Source organism: Sturnira hondurensis, unplaced genomic scaffold (assembly GCF_014824575.4).
Source record: "Sturnira hondurensis isolate 20B ecotype Veracruz unplaced genomic scaffold, ASM1482457v3 Scaffold0013515, whole genome shotgun sequence".
In the NCBI taxonomy this organism is placed as follows: Eukaryota; Metazoa; Chordata; class Mammalia; order Chiroptera; family Phyllostomidae; genus Sturnira; species Sturnira hondurensis.
Window position 1 is genome coordinate 4,670,355 of NW_028086146.1, and position 19,465 is coordinate 4,689,819.

Below are 19,465 nucleotides of genomic sequence, written 5' to 3' on the forward strand. Positions count from 1 at the left end.
AAAAGCTTAATAGCCCTGGAAACGGAGTTCATGTGGTGAAGTTTACCATAGCCCCTTGTTCTAAAAGGCTTTCTGCTGGGATCCCATTATGTGCTTGAATAAACCCTTTCTGCAAACAGAAATGGGACTCGGGGTTGTCAGGTGTTGGGTTACAATAGACTTGGAGGCAGGGGACATTTTACCAACATAAATACAAACCTGTCCCTATAGGGAGATGTTGTCAAATACTGGGATATGGAAAACATTCCCATCAAATATGAGAAAAGGATTATTATGCTATATCAAATGAGTATTTAGATCTCAGGTCCCGATGTGCACTGGAGTGAAACGAGGCCCGGGACCAAATAATGCCAGACTGAGTGGCAAAGAGATAGGGTGGCTAGGTGACCGAGGGAGGAAAGGGGGTCACTTTGCTAGTGGGAATGTCCCCCTGCCTTCAAAACCTGGTGCAGAGCTCTGCTACTTTCCTTAAAAATAAATAAGAATATTGTACTCCCAAGGTTTATACAGTCCTAGTTTCCCTGACCATTTGGAGAAAGTCGGGAGAATTTTGGCTTTGAAAAAACATCCGTGGTCTCCGTGTAGCCAAAAGACCTGGAGATTTTAGAGCAAACTATCATTCCCAGAGTCAGTGTCATTCTAGGTCCTCTGTATCTGTCACATAAAGCCACCCGCTGCCAACTCTCCACTTTCTGGCCTCTGGCCCACAGGGCTATGGGTGACCTCTACCTCCAGTCCAGAGAGCTATTAAGTTCCTTCTGGTTGTGGTGCTTTAGGGCTTGTTTTCCCACCGAAGATTGGGAGAAAAGGAAGGATTGAAGTGGTGTTGGGAGGAGGGGGCTTAAGGGAAAATCCGAGGGGTCCGTGCCCCAGAGGGCTTTAGGGTAGGCCTCCAAGGGTTAGAATTCTAACGCAAGGGTTCCTGCCCACGCCCCACCAGGTCAGCGTCCAGCGAGCCCCACCTTCCGGACTGGCCGGAACCTGGGCTGAGGGGGGCTCTAAGGACTTCTAGGGAAACGCACACAACCGGGATCTCGTTTTAATCCTCCCCTCCTGAAGTCGCCCTTCTACGCTGAGGGTTGCCTGTTATGACTCAGGGAGGTGCTTTATTTGAATTCACAGCAAACACAGAGAGACGTTTTCGGATTGCTTGTTTGCTTCCAGGGCGGAGAAATACGGCCTTCCCTAGGGGACGATGACCGCTTCGCGGCCAAAAGATTGACCCTTGCAGCGAACTCGTCTAGGCTCTTGTCTTGCATTCCCAGCTCCAAGACAGCCATCTCCCCGGCTTCACACCGAACCGTTGTGCTGCCCAGCGCCGCGTATCCACCTGTATTTTGTTCCGTTTGGGGAGAGGGTGTTTAGTCGTCCCTGTGTTTATGGCGATAGTCCGCATTAGGCCAAAATGGCACTTTTAGGAGATTAGAAACACGCAAATACAATTTGAACAAAGTTTTATGTTGCTATCATGTGTAAGGGTCCCCTCCACCCCCACTCAAAGACAACGGGGTGGGGGAGAAAAATGGCGCCAACCGTATGCATGACTAAATCGAGTCCGTGTGGATTTGAATTGAGTAGCACGAGGTCTCCGTTTGACAGTTCAGTGGCAGTTGGGCAGAGAGATCATATCCAGTAACTTTCGAGCCGCCATTCTGAAAGTTTAGACCCAGCACTTGAGCGGCATCTTCACATGAGCGTCCCTCCCTCTTTTCAGGACTGAGATTGTTCGCTAAAGCAGGGGAGGAGGTTAGGGAAATAAGTGCATCGCCAGAGGAAGTACTATGCCAGCAAAATGGGTTGTCATCTTCGGGCCAGCAGGTTTTCAAAAACATTCATTTTCTTCTATAGCAGTACGACTTATTTTTAAAAAAACTTGCAAAGGGATATCAAAAAAGAACCAAGATTCTACAAACTAATTCCACGGTAGGCTCCGGTTCTTCCAGAGCTGAGTTTCTGCAGCTAAGTGTTGGTATAAAAGCGGCCTCAGGCTCGATGCCGCCAAATCAGGCCTGGAGGGAAGGGAGGGAAGGGAGGAAGGGGAGCGGCTACCACACTCTCCAACAAGCACCCCCACCTTCACCACGCAGGCCCTCCCCTTCCCCGCCCCGTGTGTAACGCTGCGTCCCGGAGCGCTACAGTCCCTCCCTCCCGGACTAGGGCAGCTCAGACAGATGGGAGGAGGGGGTCGTGAGCGCCCCCGCAGAAGCGGCCCGGCTGCAGGTGGTAAGGAAGGTGATGTGTAGGAACTCCAGGGTCGAGAGAACAGAGGAAGGCGTGCAGTGGGGTGGAGAGTACAAGGAGACCGGGGCTCTGGCGGGTGGGGGTTGCAGTGGGAGGGAGGGAGGAGGAGTAGGGGCGGTAGAGGAGGTGCTGCAGGCGGGTAGCGCGCGCGGGAGCTTCAGGCAAGCTGGCTCAGACCTTAACCAGAGCCCTCGCCGGCTCCTTGCAGCCGCCGAAACTCCTCGGCAAGGGAGGACGTGCAGACGAAAGCAACAGCTGGCGGAGACGCGGGCAGCGTGGGATTGGTGGAGTACAAGCGACGGGCTGGGGCTGCGAGCGTCGCTGGAGTTGTAAAGACACCCGCAGCACCCCCGGCCATTCCGGAACGCACGCGGCCGCCGACACTGCGGGATCAAGGGCAGCGCCGGCCGCAGGCCGCCCCTGAGCTGGCCTCCCAGCTCTGCTGTCGGGCGTTCCCTGACTCGCTCGCGCCGCCAGCCCTCCAGCTCTTCCGGGAGGCCAGGGCATGAACGGCTACGGCTCCCCCTATCTGTACATGGGCGGCCCGGTGTCGCAGCCGCCGCGGGCGCCCCTGCAGCGCACCCCCAAGTGCGCGCGCTGCCGCAACCATGGCGTGCTGTCTTGGCTCAAGGGTCACAAGCGCTATTGCCGCTTCAAAGACTGCACCTGCGAAAAGTGCATCCTCATTATCGAGCGGCAGCGGGTCATGGCGGCGCAGGTGGCACTGCGCAGGCAGCAGGCCAACGAGAGCCTCGAGAGCCTCATCCCTGACTCTCTGCGCGCCCTGCCGGGACCCCCGGCGTCCGGGGACACCGCTGCGGCTGCCGCCCCGCAGCCGCCTCCGACCTCTCAGCCTTCTCAGACGCCGCGCCCCGCCGCCGAGTTGGCTGCTGCCGCGGCGCTGCGCTGGGCCGCCGACCCCCAGCCCGGGGCGCTGCAGGCGCAGCTGGCCAAGCCAGGTGAGAGAGTCTGCGGGCGGGGGCCAGCGCGCGCGCGAAAACCTTTGGGAGTTCCTGCTGCGGCTCTGCTTGGGAAGCCCAGAGGCAAATTTAGGAAAGCGGGCCCTGCTGGGCCGTCCTACCCCCCAAACTCCGCCAAGCGGGTTCTTTTTCTCGGGGCAGTAGCCGACCTTCCTTCTGGATCAGGCAGGTGGAACACAGACGCTCGCGTTTCTCGCGTTATGCTAGAAACAGGACCGCGCGAACGGGCTTGCCGAGTGTCATCCCCAGGTTATAGAGAAACATGTCCGTTTTAGCGGGTAACTAAAGAGGTCGTGACAGGACCAAATTAAAATCCACGCGAGCCTACACACACCAATGTACGGCAGGGTTTTCCCGGCTTAGGACTTTTTAGAGAGGTTGGGACGGGGAGGTGCACGGACGGAGCCAAGGCCCAAGGTTTGGCCGACCGAGGGCTGGAAGTTCTGGCCCCGAGGGAACTGGAGCGAACCCGAAGCCTGTCTAGCAGCCAACTGTGGCCTCCAGCATCTTGCAGTTTGTTGAAAGAAGGCTCATTTAGGAGCAAGAGCTAAAAGAACCAGGGAGGTTTCTAACCTGTTAAGCGTGGACCCAGAATCTGGTGCATTCAGAGTGAGCTCCTTTGCAAAACTGCTCGTGCCCTTCAGTAGGTTCCTCAGGTCGCCTTCTGCCATCTCTGTGGCTTAAAGAAATATTACAAACAAAACTTAAACTAGTTTGAGGGAGGCCACGTCTGGAGAGCCCTTTCCCCGGTTCTAGGCAGGCCTGGGCTTCACTCTCCAAGATTTGGAGCAAAGGCTCTCTCTCTTCCTCTTATTTCTCCTTCCTCCTCTCCTCTTGTGCTGTGCTTTAGAGAGAGTGGGTCTGCCCTGAGCTCTAGAGGTTTCCTCCACCTCCCTGATTCCATCCTCTCCCCTCCCACAGGTCTCTGGGATCCCTAGTTGAGGTTCCTTTCTCCTTGGGTATCTCTAGCTTGCTGTGCTGCCCGGCCCAAGCGCTTCTTCATTGTGGCAAATATGCCAGGGAAAACCCATCTTCTCAGGGACATGGTTAAGGAGTGTGCTGGAATTCAAGAGGGAAGGCCCTGTGGGGCCCAGAGCCCCATGGGTAGGAGTGGTAGATCTTCTGCTGGGGCGGGGTGGGGGCGCAGCAGCACACACCTCCAGGAGTCTGATGAAGTCTGCAAAAGTGCCTGGCTTGTAGAGAGGGACTTTCAGGAACAGTTGACTGTTGTGTGGAGCTGGGGAAATGCAGACTCACTGGTTGGGGGTGAGTTGGTAGGCAGCCTGGCAAGCACGGTTTTGCTGCCCGGTTGCTCAGTTGTGCTCACCAGGCCTGAAGCTTTGAGAACATCGTATGGAAAGAGAAGAACTGGTTATTTTCAGACAGAAGAGAGTTTGCTGAACATTGTTTTTGTGGCTATTTAATGCAAGGTAGTATCTAAGCACTTCTGTTGAATAATGCTCTCTATCCCAGTTGTCTTTCTTTTTTTAGTCTGATCTCTTTATACTAATAGGTTTGCCAGAGAGGAATAGGAGGGAAAGAGATAGAAGTTTATTTTGCTTTTGTCCTTTAAATTTGAATGAATAACTAGGAGAGTTTTGTCTCAGTTCTGGACGTTGATCCATGCCAATAACTTTTCTTAACATCCCTGTCTCCAGTTTCCCTGTCTCCAGTACCCCCAGCGCCAGAGCAGGAATCTGAGTTCGTGTCAGTAGATAATAGCACTTTGCAGTGGCCGTCTGTACAGAGCACCCCTGTAGTAAGGCCTTGGATTTGTGGGTCCTAGTCCAAGAGGGGATTCTGTTCACATGCTGTGCCCTTGAAATCATTCCTTGGGATACCCAAAGTGTGAGGTTTCTAGAGTCACAAAACCAAAACCAACCTTAGGAGGCGGGTAGTGAGGGTGGAAAGGTAGAGCCACAGCTGCAGCAGCAGGATACAGGTTTGGGAGGATGAAAGAGGGAGACTTACTTCAGCTGGACAAACCAGACCTGGTGCTCTCTTCTTCTAAGTATTCAGGAATAGCCTGAGCCCTTCGGGTTGAAAGCAGGTAATCGCACGAGGGAGTAGGATTTACCATAGGGAGAGGTCAGAGTGGCGGCTTTGGGAGACTGGGCCCCCAGGGACCAAGGGTTCAGCTTCTAGCTAGTTATGTTGCATACTTTGCACATTCACATATAAACTTTACTTTCTCCTTTCAATCGGTTTGACCCCGTGATTCCATTTTAAAAAATGCCAGTCAATCCAATGATATTGGTGGGGGTGGGCAGGAAAAGAACAGGTAATTGTCTCCATTAGGAAGGCAAGCATACAGGTGGATTGTTTTCATTCATTGCTTTGTAAGAAAGCCCATTTGGGGTTTAAGAGAAAATTGCTTGGATGAGACTACATGCTGCTGTATGTATTGTACCTTTTTGCAGTTGTTCTTACTGTGATCTCTTTCTGTATAACATACTAGGCACATTTAGAAGTATTCCAGACACTCCTGGACAATTAGTTCACTGCATGTAGAAAAATAAATGAAGCTCCATTCAGATGGTAGGTCTGCGTGCACAGTAAATTCACTGACCTTTAGGAATCTGTAAATACCTACTGGTAGATGATGGAGAACTGAGATCTCTGTGTCTAAAACGTGGCTGGTCCTTTTGCAAAGAGCGTCTTTAGTCCACAGCTGTGGGAACTTTTCTGTTCTGGGCTACAGATGCAGGTGAAAAGCATATGCCCTAGAGAAAGGTCTGTTTTGGGGGCTCCTCCAGAGTAAAAACACCCTGTCAAAGGAGTGCCACATGAACACCAAAATTCAGTTTTGTAGCTGGAGGAAATCTCCCAAGTTCTGCTTTAGAATCTTTAAAGGATGGGGGGTTGCTTTACTCATTGGTGTAGTGTGTTGAGTGTCCCTTCCCACATGGTGAAGGTTTTAGGGAGAATTTTCATGGGGTAATGTTACTATTTCTAACTATGGATAGAAACATTCCTTTTTCTTTTGGGGTCTACATTTCCCCTGCTCCCCTGTATCATCCACCACTGGCCTGGAGTTACTAGATTTGATTAAGCACAAAATTCTGATTTAAGCTTGTTTACATACATAACATCGATTCACTTACTCTCCTAAATTCTTGTTCATCCTCCTCACATGCCCTCCGATGATCTCCCTTGAAAGTATCTTGGGAAGTGTGACAGCTTTCAGCTCTTAGTATATCTGAGTCAGCAGCCTTAACCAGCCAAGCCAGCCTTTCAGGACCTGGGCTCAAGAGCTGAGGAGAGTTAAGGGTCAAGACCAAGGTGAGAGCTAAAGTTACATTCCTGGGTTGTGGCTCCCTTCCCCCACCCCCACCATTTCCTTCAGGACAGTGTCCTGGGTCTTCTCTGACTGTGAGGAGAGCGACCTGTAGCTAGAGATTCTTTCTGGGTCTACATTTGTCACTAAAGTAAATATGTACTCAAGTTCTTTAAAGTCGTCTTAAAGTAAAAAAATAAAAAACCATCGTATTTGGTTAGGAATAGGAGAGCAGGGTCAAATAGGAAAGCAGGGTCTCCCTTTCTGTTTATTTCTCCCGAAAAGGGGCAAACAAGAGATCTCTAGGGTGAGAAGTTAGGAGCTCTGGAAAACTGCCTTTGTCCTGTTTTACCTCCAGCCACCCTGCACCTCATAGCATCTTTGTGTTTGCTCTGGCCTCTCCAGTTTGATTGGGTCCCATCTAGTCTAGTTCCATTTTTAAAAAATGTTTAACTTTAATTAAAGACAAACAGAAATACCTGAACTACAATGACTGGGATAGGAAACCTCCCAGACTATGGGCTAGAAGAAAATGGAAAAATGGGAAAAACTTCAAGGTCGTTCAGGAAGTGTGCCCGTGAACTTAATAATGGGGTCTGGTTTTTAAGATGGCCCGATTTGGCGTGAGGGCCCCAACTCAGAGTTGCACTGTAAAAACCAAAACCCACCCAAGTGAGAAGGAATAAGTGATAGTGTACTGCTGGTCTTTTCCAAACCAAACGGCACCCAGGGCTGGCTCCAGGGGCAGACCACCAAGGGTATTCACAGTTCCGGGCCTTCCCCATGGGGTACCAGTCGATTTGCTTGTGGTGTGGTTGGTCAGGTGCGCAGCCCAGCCTGTGGGAACAGTTGCAGGGGACAGGGACCTCGGGAGCACTCTTGGGGAGGAGGTAAACCCAAAATCCAGGGAAAGGCACATGCCAGCTTCACTGCACCACTGTCCCCTTGCAGCCAGTCCCCGGGAAACTGCAGTTGGGCAGGCCCAGTGCACTGGCTGGGTGAAGGGGGCACCCAGCCTGCTTTCATCCTGCTGCAGCGAGCTCCTTCCTTGCTCATCTACGGAGACCTGGGAAGGGCCTGCAAACAGGGAGCCTGAGGAGCAACACTTTCCGTGCATTTCTCTCTCCTGCTTCTCAGGCATCCCTCCCTCCTTGCTGGGTTGCCAGATTTAGAAAACAAAACAAAACAAAACAAACAAAAACAGCCACTCAAATAAAAAACCAGGATGATGAATTTTGCAAGGGGCATACTTAAAAGAAAAATTCTTCGGTATGTATCTGAAGTTGAAATTTATCTGGCAACCCCCATCCTCAGCTGTCCCCTCCCAGCTCCAGTCACCCAGGAGTGTGCCCCTTGGGGTGGGGGTCACTGGTGTGCTTCTTGCTTCTCCCAGCTTCTGTCTCTGGAGCCCACGCTGCCATGGCCAGGCATCGAATGGCGCTGGTGTCCATCTTGTGATCTGAGGACAGGGCTGGCAGGAAAAACCTGAGTGGTTCCCGCATGGAGAAACCGGAGTTCTCCTGCCATCCGGGAAAGAATCTGCCCCCTCCACCCAGCACACTCCTCTGGGCTATAAATCTGGCCGATAGCCGTGCTCTGGACTTACACAACCAACTTTTCTTTTCCCTGATGGATGAACTCCTGGGTTTAAAAGATTACAGTAATCACAGGAGGACAGTGTAAATCGAATCTGATAGCAATAACTTTTGCGGAAGGTCAAGCTCAAGTGAAATGTTACCAAGCAACAGGCATTTTGTTTGCAAAATACAATCAAAGAGCATTGATGAGAAATTCTTTGCTGCAGCCAGTCAGCACTTTCTGCTAACAGCCTTACAGAGGGGAAGGGAGTACATCTTCGTAAATCAACTTCCCCGAGGACCTGAAGCCCCTTTCTGGGAATGCTGCACTTCTTCCTGACAGGGCAGAGCATGGGACCCAGGAAAAATCTGTTTGCCTGCCCGCCTGCCTCCGTTACCCTTTCTTCCCTGCCTTCTCCCTCTTTCCTCCTGCATTGGCTTTTTAACCTGTTGCGGCTTCCCAGCCATTCGACACTCAGGTTCCCTGGGCCCTGGTGTCTAGTCCGATATGACTGTGATGCCCAGTTCACCACTGGAGTGGGCATGGTTGCCCGTGGCCAAGGTTGATGCCTGAGTGTCACTGCACTAGGGCCCTGTGTAGCTACTGAACCATTTCCCTGTCTGAGCACTGAGAGAAAATGAAAATATATCTCAGAGGGGTTTTTCATTTTATTGTATAGTTAAACAGTTATAAAAAATAAGCCACATCAACTACTGAATGACAATATTATGAAAAATTTAAATAGCAGAACCTCAGTTCTTTACTAGCTCTCTAGTCCCATTTGAGTCTGATGACTAGGCAGCGTTTACAAAGCTGGGGTCAGTGTTCCACTCCCCCCACCACTGATTATTACTTTAATTCAGCGTGAATACCTGCTGCACCCATTGGTTTTATATGTGAACATTTACCACACTCTTCCCTCCAATGACTACACCATAGTCTGCCCACATGCAGGCGAGCTGCCTGCTGTGTTTCAATGCAAATTTTGCAAAAGGTTAGTTAGGAAACTGTAAGCCTTTCAGTGGCCAAAAGGCAGTGCTTTGATCCTGTCTGTGCAGGTGTAATGGCACCTAGTACCATGCCTGGGCTCCTAGTGAGGGATTCAGGCATGTTTGTTCAATAGATGGATGGAGGAGTAGACAGCTGCATTTTGGTAAGTACCTAATACCCATGTAGTTTTAAAGGTAATTTCCCTCCTGCTTCTTGAAGTGTCCTTTTATGAGTCAAGAAAAAGGCCAAAACTACATTTTTGTAGGACATATGTAGCCCACAGTTACAGATCCATGCTTCCTTAGCTCCCTCTTTATGTCCCCCCGAAATATTGGTCCTAAGGAGCCATTTTGATACCACCATACATTATTAAGCCAGTATTGTTAGTGGTTTTTTAAAGGGAAAGTATGAGTGTATGTTTGTAGTTTCACAAGTTTCCGCCCTGCTCCCCTACCCCCACAGGAAGAAAAGGAGATTTTAGACTGGCATTCATTTCCTGCTGGCATTCATTTAGGTTGCCAGCCATTCCGTTTTTTATGATTCTGTCTATAGTGTGAGATAAAAATGCCAAAAATGGTATTTGGTAAATGCTAATGGTAAAAGCCTGTCTCCTATTAGAATCCTTTTAGTGGGCAGTTTGCTCTTCTGGAAGCCGGTTCTGGTCTGGCCCGGGGACCCTTCCCCGCCATTGCTATAAGATGTGTGTGCTTTCTAAATGACCACTGGGGAGCAGTTATTTAGAAGTGTGTCCCCAGTGCCCAAGCGAACAGGTGGGGACACAACAATCCGTTTTTCAAAATGTCCGACGTGATTTCAAAAGGGAAAAAAAAAGTCCAGTGACTTAGCTAGGAAACATTTCTCTTGTTTTTGTGTTTGCATTTTGGATCTAAGATATATTTTGTTTTTGCAAATGTAATTGGATAAAATGTATCAAACCCACCACATTTAAGTAAGAAAGATTTTTCATGTTTATGTGTTTTGAGCAAAATGTTAATTTCCATATAGAGTATGCTTTCTCAAAGCATTTGAAATGAATACCTAGAATTTTTTTACTTTATTGTGTTTTCATATGAAAAGATCTTCTAAAGAAAGATTTTGCAAACTATAATTTTACACTGGAAATTATTTTTGTGTGTGTTTATTTTCTCTTCTTAAATTCTTGTGGCTATCTTATGACATTCATATATATGTATATTCATATATATATACACAAAAAATATGAAACTGAAGACCGAACATTTAGGAATATTTTTAAAATATGTAGCTGTTTAAACATTAGAAGCAGCAGATGTACCACTTTTAATAGATGGTGTATAGTATCAGATGAAATTAATTTCTTCTTAGTTTTTGCCTAGTAGTTCTAGCTTTTTATAGCCATACATTAGGACTAAAAATATTATCAGTTGAAATATGCTCTTACTCTATGTTCTAGGAATATCGGTGTCAGTTTCAAGGAGAAACAGGGTGAAGCACTGGGGAGCAGTTTCCTTTTTGTTTTGTTCGTTGGCAGTTTGACATTTCTATATCAAGAAAGGCCTTGTGTTTTACACCAATGCGAACAGTTTATAAAGTTTATTTAGGAAAAAATCTAGAGATGTAAAGAAACACCTGTTATTAAATTACACTTTATCACTGGGTTCACAACTCACCCTCTATAATTACTTGTGGAAGTCTGTGTTCATAGTAGAATAATTTACAACATCTAGTTCAAGTACAACGATAACAGCCAACACTAGACACCACAGTGCCACAAAATTGCAGCGACTGTGTATTTGGCTTTCAGATATTATTCTTGGGCGAAGGACCTACTCTTGGTGCAAGTGAGGGGTTCACCCTGTTTTGAAGCCCCAATAGCCTTGGCTGTTGACTGGGGTCCTGCTCACCCGGCAACCCCCCCTGCAGGCCCTTCTGTGTGGCTCAGGTGTGTGGGTGCCACAGGTGCATCCCACCCCTTGCTCCTTTCAACCTCCTTTGTCTTCCCTTTGAAAACAGCATCAACAGTGCTGAGCTTGGTTGGTTGGAATGTTCTGAGTTTGTAAATTTGAGTCCTGTGACATCTTAGCTTTTCTGACTTTTTTACCATAGCGGATTCCTGGTTAGAAAGGCAGGTCAGCCCAGAGACCTGGGGGAGAGTGGATGAATCAGCACAATCCCCCGCTGCTCCCTGAGAAATAACCGGAAGTCCGGGCTGCACTGGGCATGGCACAGTAGCAGGGGCAAAGGGTGCTGTGAGAAAATAAGAAACAGGCTTTTGCAGTCTTGGGGGGTGGGTCACAATGGTGAACAAGGAGGCACGCATACACGATTCCCCTGTGGCCTGTTCTGCAGAACAGGAAAATAGGTTCGCCAGTGGAATTTTGTATTGTCATAGGCTTATACCCCTGCCCTCCCGTAGCCCATTGATTGGGATGGTGTATCCTTTGCCATCTTGAAAAAACGACTTCATTGTTAGTATGGTAGATACATTAGTTTAGCCAGAACGTCATTCCCTAGTTTCCCTTTGGCTAAACTCCCCTTTGAATCACATTTTTCTGGAGCCGGGAGCGTTCTGTGGAAGAGTGAATTTGGTTAATGGACCTCAGAAGCTTTTCCTCCAATGTCGTCAGTGTCTGAAAGTCATCCAGGGTAGGGAAAATTGACCTTTCGAAGTAAGAAGAGGTCCTCAGGTTCACACGTGTCTTTTTAAAATAGCTAAGTTTTTCCTTTTTTGCTCCATCCCTCTGAGAACTCATGGACATGGACAACAGCAGTGTGACTGCAGGAGGGGGTGGGGAGGGGGTGGAAGGTGGGTAAATGATGATGGGAAAATACAATAAATATGTGAAAAATGAAATAAAAATACTTAAGCAACTTTTAAAAAATAGTTAAGTTTTAAGCTTTTTTTTTTTTAAATTTTTTTATTTAATTATTTTTCAAGTACAGTTTTCTGTCTATTACTCCCATCCAGTTTTAAGCTTTTTAGCTATACTTACACGTCCTTTATTGTCTAGAAGAACCAGTTGTTTCTCTTTAAAAAATCTCACTACCTGCTATATCGCTACGATGCTGTGTGTCATATTTCTTTTTTTATCATGCCAAAATACACGTAACAAAATTCAGTGTTTTAACCATTTTTAGGGCGTAATGCGGTAGCATTAGTACACTCACAATGTTGTGCAGTCATCAATCCACTGTCCATTGTGGCAACTTTCTCATCATCCCAAACACAAACCATATACCTCTTAAACAATAAGACCTGTTCTCTTTTTCTCCCAGCCCCTGGTAACCACCATTCTATGAATATGCCTATTCTGGGTACCTCATAGAAGTTGAATCATAGAATATCTGTCCTTTCATGACTGGCTTATTTCATTAGCATGTTTTCAAGGTTTATCCATATTGTAGCATGTGTCAGAATTCCATTCATTTTTGAGGCTGAATAATACCCCATTGCATGCATAGACCACATTTAATTTATGTATTTATCCATCTGTGGGCACTTGAGTTGCATCCACCTTTTGGCTCTTGTGCATGATGGTGCTATGAACATCTGTGTGGGTGTGTTACATGTGATGCTTAGCAAGTCTGCCTGGGTGTGTGTGCTTTCTGCCCTGTACATGTGTCTTACCACCCCAACTTAATAAGTTCCACAAGTTGAGGGCAAGCCTCACCTTTTCAGGTATTTTCTGCCATCCATGCTGTGTCTTCAGTTTCTTGTGCATTAGAGGGATACAAATACTTGATACTGATAATAACAGATAATGAAAACTAAAGTTAAAAAAATAACAGAGCTGTCTAGAAGTACATAATATTTAAAACATTATTTTATGTCCATATTTGTTCAGCGAGAGTATTTGATGATGGGAAAATATTATCAGTCTTGTTCTTCTGAGCAGGGGCCAAAATGCAGTCGTGCGTTCAGTTGGTGCTCAGTTAACGTGCTGTCCCTGTCCGCTCATTTCCAGGTGTCTCACAGAGGAATGGCCAAGAGGCATGCGTGAGGTCAGGGGTCAGGAAAATGTGGATAGGTCCAGCTGATTAGAATATGATTTTCTATTGAAAAAAATTCTCCACTGAGGACATGTTTTTATTGATTTTAGAGAGAGAGGAAAGGAGGGAGAGAAACATCAATGTAAGAGAGAAACATAGATTGGTTGCCTTCCATACCTGCCCTGATTGGGGATTGAACACACAACCTAGGTACGTGCCCTGACTGGGAATCAACACGGCAACCTTTGGTGTATGGGATGATGCTCCAACCAAATGAACCACCCAGCCAGGGCTAGAATGTGAATGTGAATTTATAGAAGTTTTTTTTTTTTTTGGTGCTGTTTTTCTCTTGGAGTAAGTACAAGTACCACATTAACTCAGGAGATGAAATCTGGGTCTCCAGTCCTAGGAAGTTAGAAGAGAAAATATGTCAGATTTCTCTTTCAAAGGTGGGTTTTTTCTGCATCCCAGAGTTGTTAGAGAAAGCAGAGATGGCTTATTTGTGTGGGCTGCAAGTGAACCCCATATAGAAATCTTATATTTCATATAGAAAAGGAAGGAGTTTACTTAAAATGTAAACTTGGGATAAATATGAATTCATATATTTATGACTGAAAACTGCACTGATCTAATTTAAGAATATATTTTTAAGTATTTATTCCTGGCGCATAATGTATTGCTTTGTGAAGAACTGAAGATTTGTTTTTCAGTTACACTTAAGATACAGCCCATGTTAGAAGAATGTTCATAAATGGACCTTTGTTAAAGGCTTTTAAAATAAACAACAACAAACAAGAGATGGATTTTAGAAGCTACTTTGATAGAATTTCACCAACTGGCTACGTACACTCGTCAGGTGCGCGCCCAGAGGCAGTGACAATGAGGCTATTCAGGCAGGGAAGTGGAAAACACAGGCCAACCGATTGTGTACAGCTCCACAAGTGAGTCATTAATAATTCCCACCTTTAGATCAGTTACATTGGTTTTGAGCAGATGTGGCCAGTTCATATTTTCAGAAGGATAAAAATCCACTTGGTGTGTAGCTTATTAATAAAGAATATGTTTCTTCATTATAGAGGTCTGTTAGAATTTCTGTAAGGAAACCAGTCTTATCTCTCTTTTCTGCCTGGTTAGCACTGTAATGCTAGCCCTCTGGGTAATGTCTTGGGTCAAAATGTAAATTTATAACTAGTTTATTTCACAGCAAATCTCTGCTTATTTGGGAAGCTTGTTTCCTCTCCTTTTAAAATAATTCAAGAAGGCTTCTTATGTTTTTTCCATGAGCCTTACTAATAAAACTAAAACAGGACAGGAGAACCTGTCTCCCTGTTGTACCGCAGGTCCTGGAGTTATGGACGCGTTGCCTCACAGATGGGTCGTGCTCCTTGTACAGCCCTCCCAGGCCACTTCCTTCCTTTCCCACAGCCTGTCCCATCGTCCAGAATGCGCAGCTAGTTTGGCTTGCCTGCTAATGCAAGTTATAGACAACCAAGTCTGCCAGTCCCTCAGGTGGCTTTGAAGAAAGATTTCGGGGTCTGGAGGCTGCCTTCTTTCACTCTGGCAATTATATCAACTAGTGATTGCGCAGTGTCCTGTTGAAACATTAATGCCTGGTTCACAAGGCGTGTAGTATGAAATCTGCATTTGGGAAAATGGACTTAAATATTAAAATTTTCTGTGGTGTATGGGCGCCAGCCAATGATTCCTTAGATTACACCTGCCACCCCATTTGCAGAAGAGGAGCTGGAAGAAAAGCCTGCGCTCATCTTCCTGATCTTCCTGGGCTGTGTTTATGCCCAGCCGGCAGGATGTGCCTGTTTGGGTTGTAGTGCGACACAGCCATGTCTTGCGTGGGTCTGGCTGTCATGCTTCCCTTTGTGTTTAAGGCAAGCTTCCCAGCACACACCATTCTGAGAAGTCACTCTGGTTTCTGGATCTTTATATTTGGGTTTTGTTTTTATTTTACTTTTTACCATTTGCCAATGACATAGTTTGAATTTCTTTCTTCTTTCCTTTTTTTCCCCAAGGCTTGAGGTATGTTGCAACCCACTGGGATGCCTTTCCCCTTGCAGAAAGCCTGTGCAGGGCTCTCTCCTGAGCACATCTGTTCCTCTTTATGCACACCAGGAAAGGATTAACACAGCTGTTCCCTGCTTTTCAGATTTGACTGAAGAGCGACTTGGGGACAGCAGCATGGCAGACAACACAGAGACCTTCAGTGACAAAGACACTGACCAGAGGAGCTCCCCAGATGTTGCAAAAAGTAAGGGCTGCTTCACCCCAGAGAGCCCTGAGATAGTGTCCGTGGATGAAGGTGGGTATGCAGTCCAGAAAAATGGCGGCAACTCTGAGAGCCGCTCTGACAGTCCCAAGTACCATGGGGAACAGAATCACCTCCTGATCGAGGGCCCTTCGGGGACCGTGTCTCTGCCCTTCAGCTTGAAAGCCAACAGACCCCCACTGGAAGTGTTAAAGAAAATATTCCCCAACCAGAAGCCCACGGTGCTTGAGCTGATCCTGAAGGGCTGTGGGGGGGACCTGGTGAGCGCCGTGGAGGTCTTGCTCTCCAGCCGGTCCTCGGTCTCGGGGGCCGACCGAACTTCAGCAGAGCCCGAGAGCCTTGTGCTGCCCTCCAATGGGCACATCTTCGAACACACCTTGAGCTCCTACCCCATCTCCTCCTCCAAATGGTCCGTGGGATCAGCCTTCAGAGTCCCAGACACCTTGAGGTTTTCTGCTGACTCGAGTAACGTTGTCCCCAACCCCTTGGCCGTCCCCCTGCAGCACCCTTTCCCCCAGCCACCCCGGTACCCGCTCATGCTGAGGAATACTTTGGCGAGAAACCAGTCGAGCGCCTTTTTGCCCAACGATGTCACTCTGTGGAACACCATGACGCTGCAGCAGCAGTACCAGCTGAGGTCCCAGTACGTCAGCCCGTTCCCCAGTAACTCTACCAGCGTCTTCAGAAGCTCGCCTGTCCTCCCCACCCGCACCCCAGAAGACCCTCGGATCTCCATCCCTGATGATGGCTGTCCGATTGTGTCAAAGCAGTCCATTTACACCGAGGATGACTATGACGAGAGGTCCGACTCTTCAGACTCCAGAATACTCAACACATCATCTTAAAGTGGCACCAGATGGGAGGGGACCAGGTGACATGTTCTGGGCATTTGAAGCCTGGCAGGGGGACCCTGAGGAGAGGCCACATCCTGTGTACACCTTTTCATTCTGTTTGACAGAGTGACTGTGCTTGATTCTGTACTTCGCAATAAAAACATAACTTATTTAATTTCTTGCACTTCACTGGAAAATGCCAAATAGCTCTGCTCTGTGGCTTTAGTGCTAAATGTTCATTGTAAAAGAAAGTCTAATGCTAAGAATAGTCTTGGGAAAGCTGGGCCCACGGAAGATTTACTTGGGGATGTAATGCTGAAGGTCAGAATGTTCAGTAAAATAGTGTACTTGAATGCAGTTTTGTAAAAGAGGATTCCTCAGGATATGTGAAACCTAAAGGAAGCAGTTCATTGGAAATGGACTATAAACAAAGACATTATATTCTTATGCTAAAAATCCTTCTTGCATTTTAAAGAGAGACTGCATGTAAGAATACAGTGAACTGCTCACATGCTTATTTAAACCTGGACAGTTTTCAGAGACAAACTCCATTAAGAATTATTCTTTTCACATGGCTGAATCGAAACGTGTGTAATGTCAGTGTAAAACCAATCACAGCTGTGAACTGCATGAAATGTATTGTGAAATGAACACAGATTAAGCTTTGTCAGGGTAATGTAGCATGCTTAAGGACTCTAGAAGAAATAAACTAAGGAGATGATTTTGGTTTATGTCATTTCTGCTGTGGAAAGAGGACCTCTAAAAATAGAAACCTGCTGCAAACGCTACTTACTAGTGCACAGATCCCCAATCAAGGTGTCAGTTCAGTGAGACACTCCTTGAGAAACAGAATGACAGAGTTTGGGGCTACAGTCAGAAAGAAGTTATTGTTCAAGAATAGAGTTAATTCATCCCCTCTATCCATTCATTTATTTCTTCAACAGATACTTATTGAGTGCCTACTATGTGTAACAGAATGCTCCCCATACGTGATTGTCCAAGTTACCTGCCCATGAGTCCAAGATAAGTGGGAACGATGATGGAGAATCCCATTAGAAACAAAGTGAAGACAAGACAGGCCGCCACGTGGGAGTGAGTGCAGTGCTGGCAGAGAAAACCCTCAGGATGAGAACTATTACTCCTGTTAGTTCAGCTCAGTCGCTTTGCATTTAGGATGTAGACGTGAATTCCCTCTCGTCACTTGGAGAAGATGACCACCACAAAACTTTGAAAACCAGGGCTTTTTTCCCTTAATTTAACTTATTATTTTTTAAATATTTTATTTATTTATTTATTTTTGGAGAGAGGGGAAGGCAGGGAGAAAGAGATGGAGAGAAACATTGATGTAAGAGAGAAACATCGATGTGAGAGAGAAATGTTGACTAGTTGCATTTTCTACACGCCCTGAGCAGGGACCGAACCGTAACCCAGGCACGTGCCCTGACCGGGAATCAAACTGGCGACCTTGCACTTTGTGGGAGAACACCCAACCAACTGAATGCCCTCCTCAATTTTTAAAGCATTTTGGGAGTGCTACATATGTCAGACTTCTTGCTCGGGTATGTTTAAAAATGAGTTTTGAAACAATGATACTTAGTGCCCACACCAACCACTTCTCATACTGTTTTCATCCTTCACGTGTGCTCGAAAGGAAAGATGACCGCTTAGGTCAGACAAACTTATGAAGGTGGAAAGGAAAGGAAATAGGTCAATAACAGCGTCTCCATGACAAAGATGTAGAGAGAACTCCCAGGGCAAGGCAAACTCTCGATGGGGTTAACCTGGGGGAGCGGCAGGCCAGTGCTCTTGGCCTCATGCGCTCCCTCGACCGGGCCTGAGCTGGAGCTGACTCCCACTCTTGTTTGGGTCCCAGGAGAAAAAGGTATTTACAACCGAAGGACCATCTCATTTTTATTTCTGCTGGGCACTTTTTGAAGGAGATATGTCTGAGGGGGAGAATTCATTATTCTTAGTGGGACTAATGTGTATTTTTTAAGATTTTATTTATTTATCTTTAGAGGGGAAGGGAAGGAGAGAGGGAGAGAAACATCAATGTATGGTTGCCTCTCCTGTGTCCCCTGCTGGGAACTGGCCTGCAACCCAGGCACGTGCCCTGACTGGGAATTGAACCGCGGTTGTTTAGTTCGCAGGCCTGTGCTCAATCCACTGAGCTATACCAGCCAGGGCTGGACTAATGTGTGTTTAATTGACATAGTTACATATCAGAGTGTTGAAAAGTAAATATGATTTAGAGTTACACTTAGGCACTAGTGTTTACATAAAGGAAGAAAGCGAAGAAGTGGAGAGGAATACTTTGATCTCTGATTCAGAAGATGCCAGTTCAGGACATTTTACGTGGTAGCCATGGGCCAGTGTCTGGGCCCACCTAGGACAGATGTGTTTGCAAAGGTGTCTTCCTCTCAACAGTTTATCTACATTTATTTAACAAGCAACAGTGATAACATCCCACATGAGCTGATGGTGTTGCAGAGTCTTCAGCGGTTACCCTTTCAGGCTGAATGGTGTGGATTGAACAAAACTCAGTTAAGATGCAGTGGGTTTGTTCTTATGGGTTGAGTTCGCCGCCCACAGATCATCCAAGTCAATGACTTCTTTTTTACAGTGTCCAGTGAAATGGGGTCATCTTTAAGGCAGTTTACTCATGGTGGGGGCAGGCATGTTTAGTCCTCAATGGAATCTCCTGCAGCAAGAAATGTTTCCTGTGGTGGGCCCAGGGTGGTCAGGGGTCAGAAGGGAGAAACTGGGCATTAAAAATGAAAAATGTACACCTGGCTTTGAGCATTCAGTCTGGCTTTCTCTGTAGTCCTGACAGCTGAGCCCTGTCTGGCTAACCTGATTCTAGCCCAATTCTCAAAGACCATCCCTGCGAAGGCATGTAGAATTCATGGGACACCAGTTACTCTTTCATGTGAAACTGGACATCTGGATGACAAGAGAAAAAACCAACCAACTCCCAGTTAACTCCCATCTGTCATGTAGACAGAATATCAGGGTGCTTGGGTGTCCACTTGCAATTGAGTCCAGCCAGCCTTAGGGGAATTTAGTCCACATCAAACCACAGCGCCTCTTTCCCCTTCTAGCGAGGACCTGCCAACAACTAGTCAGAGTAAATGCTTCGTTCGTGTACTATGTGTGCCTGTGGGTTAGTGTGCTGTCCCACAGCAGTTACCTCCACGTGTGACCCAGGACCCCCAGTGCTTTACTGCTGGTTTGGATTCCTGGGCCCCGCGTATTGAGTCAGACTCCTTGGTAGCTAAAGGCACCTGTATTTTTATCATCCTCTCCAGGTTAATTC

At 47.0% G+C, this 19,465-nt stretch overlaps 1 protein-coding gene across 3 annotated transcripts; it reads left to right on the forward strand.

Annotated features, from left to right (window-relative positions):
• The first annotated feature begins 2,140 nt into the window (after positions 1-2,140).
• DMRT3 (doublesex and mab-3 related transcription factor 3) lies at positions 2,141-16,721 on the forward strand. Of its 3 annotated transcripts, none has more exons than XM_037061725.1 (3): positions 2,141-2,223; positions 2,450-3,200; positions 15,197-16,721. In XM_037061725.1, exons 2-3 carry the CDS (start codon positions 2,747-2,749, stop codon positions 16,159-16,161), a joined length of 1,419 nt encoding a protein of 472 aa, XP_036917620.1. In that variant the 5' UTR covers positions 2,141-2,223; positions 2,450-2,746; the 3' UTR covers positions 16,162-16,721. The 3 variants fall into 3 exon arrangements, with proteins under 3 accessions (XP_036917620.1, XP_036917621.1, XP_036917622.1); XM_037061726.1 differs by having other exon boundaries at positions 2,151-2,232; XM_037061727.1 differs by lacking the exon at positions 2,141-2,223 and having other exon boundaries at positions 2,267-3,200.
• The last annotated feature ends 2,744 nt before the right edge of the window (positions 16,722-19,465 follow it).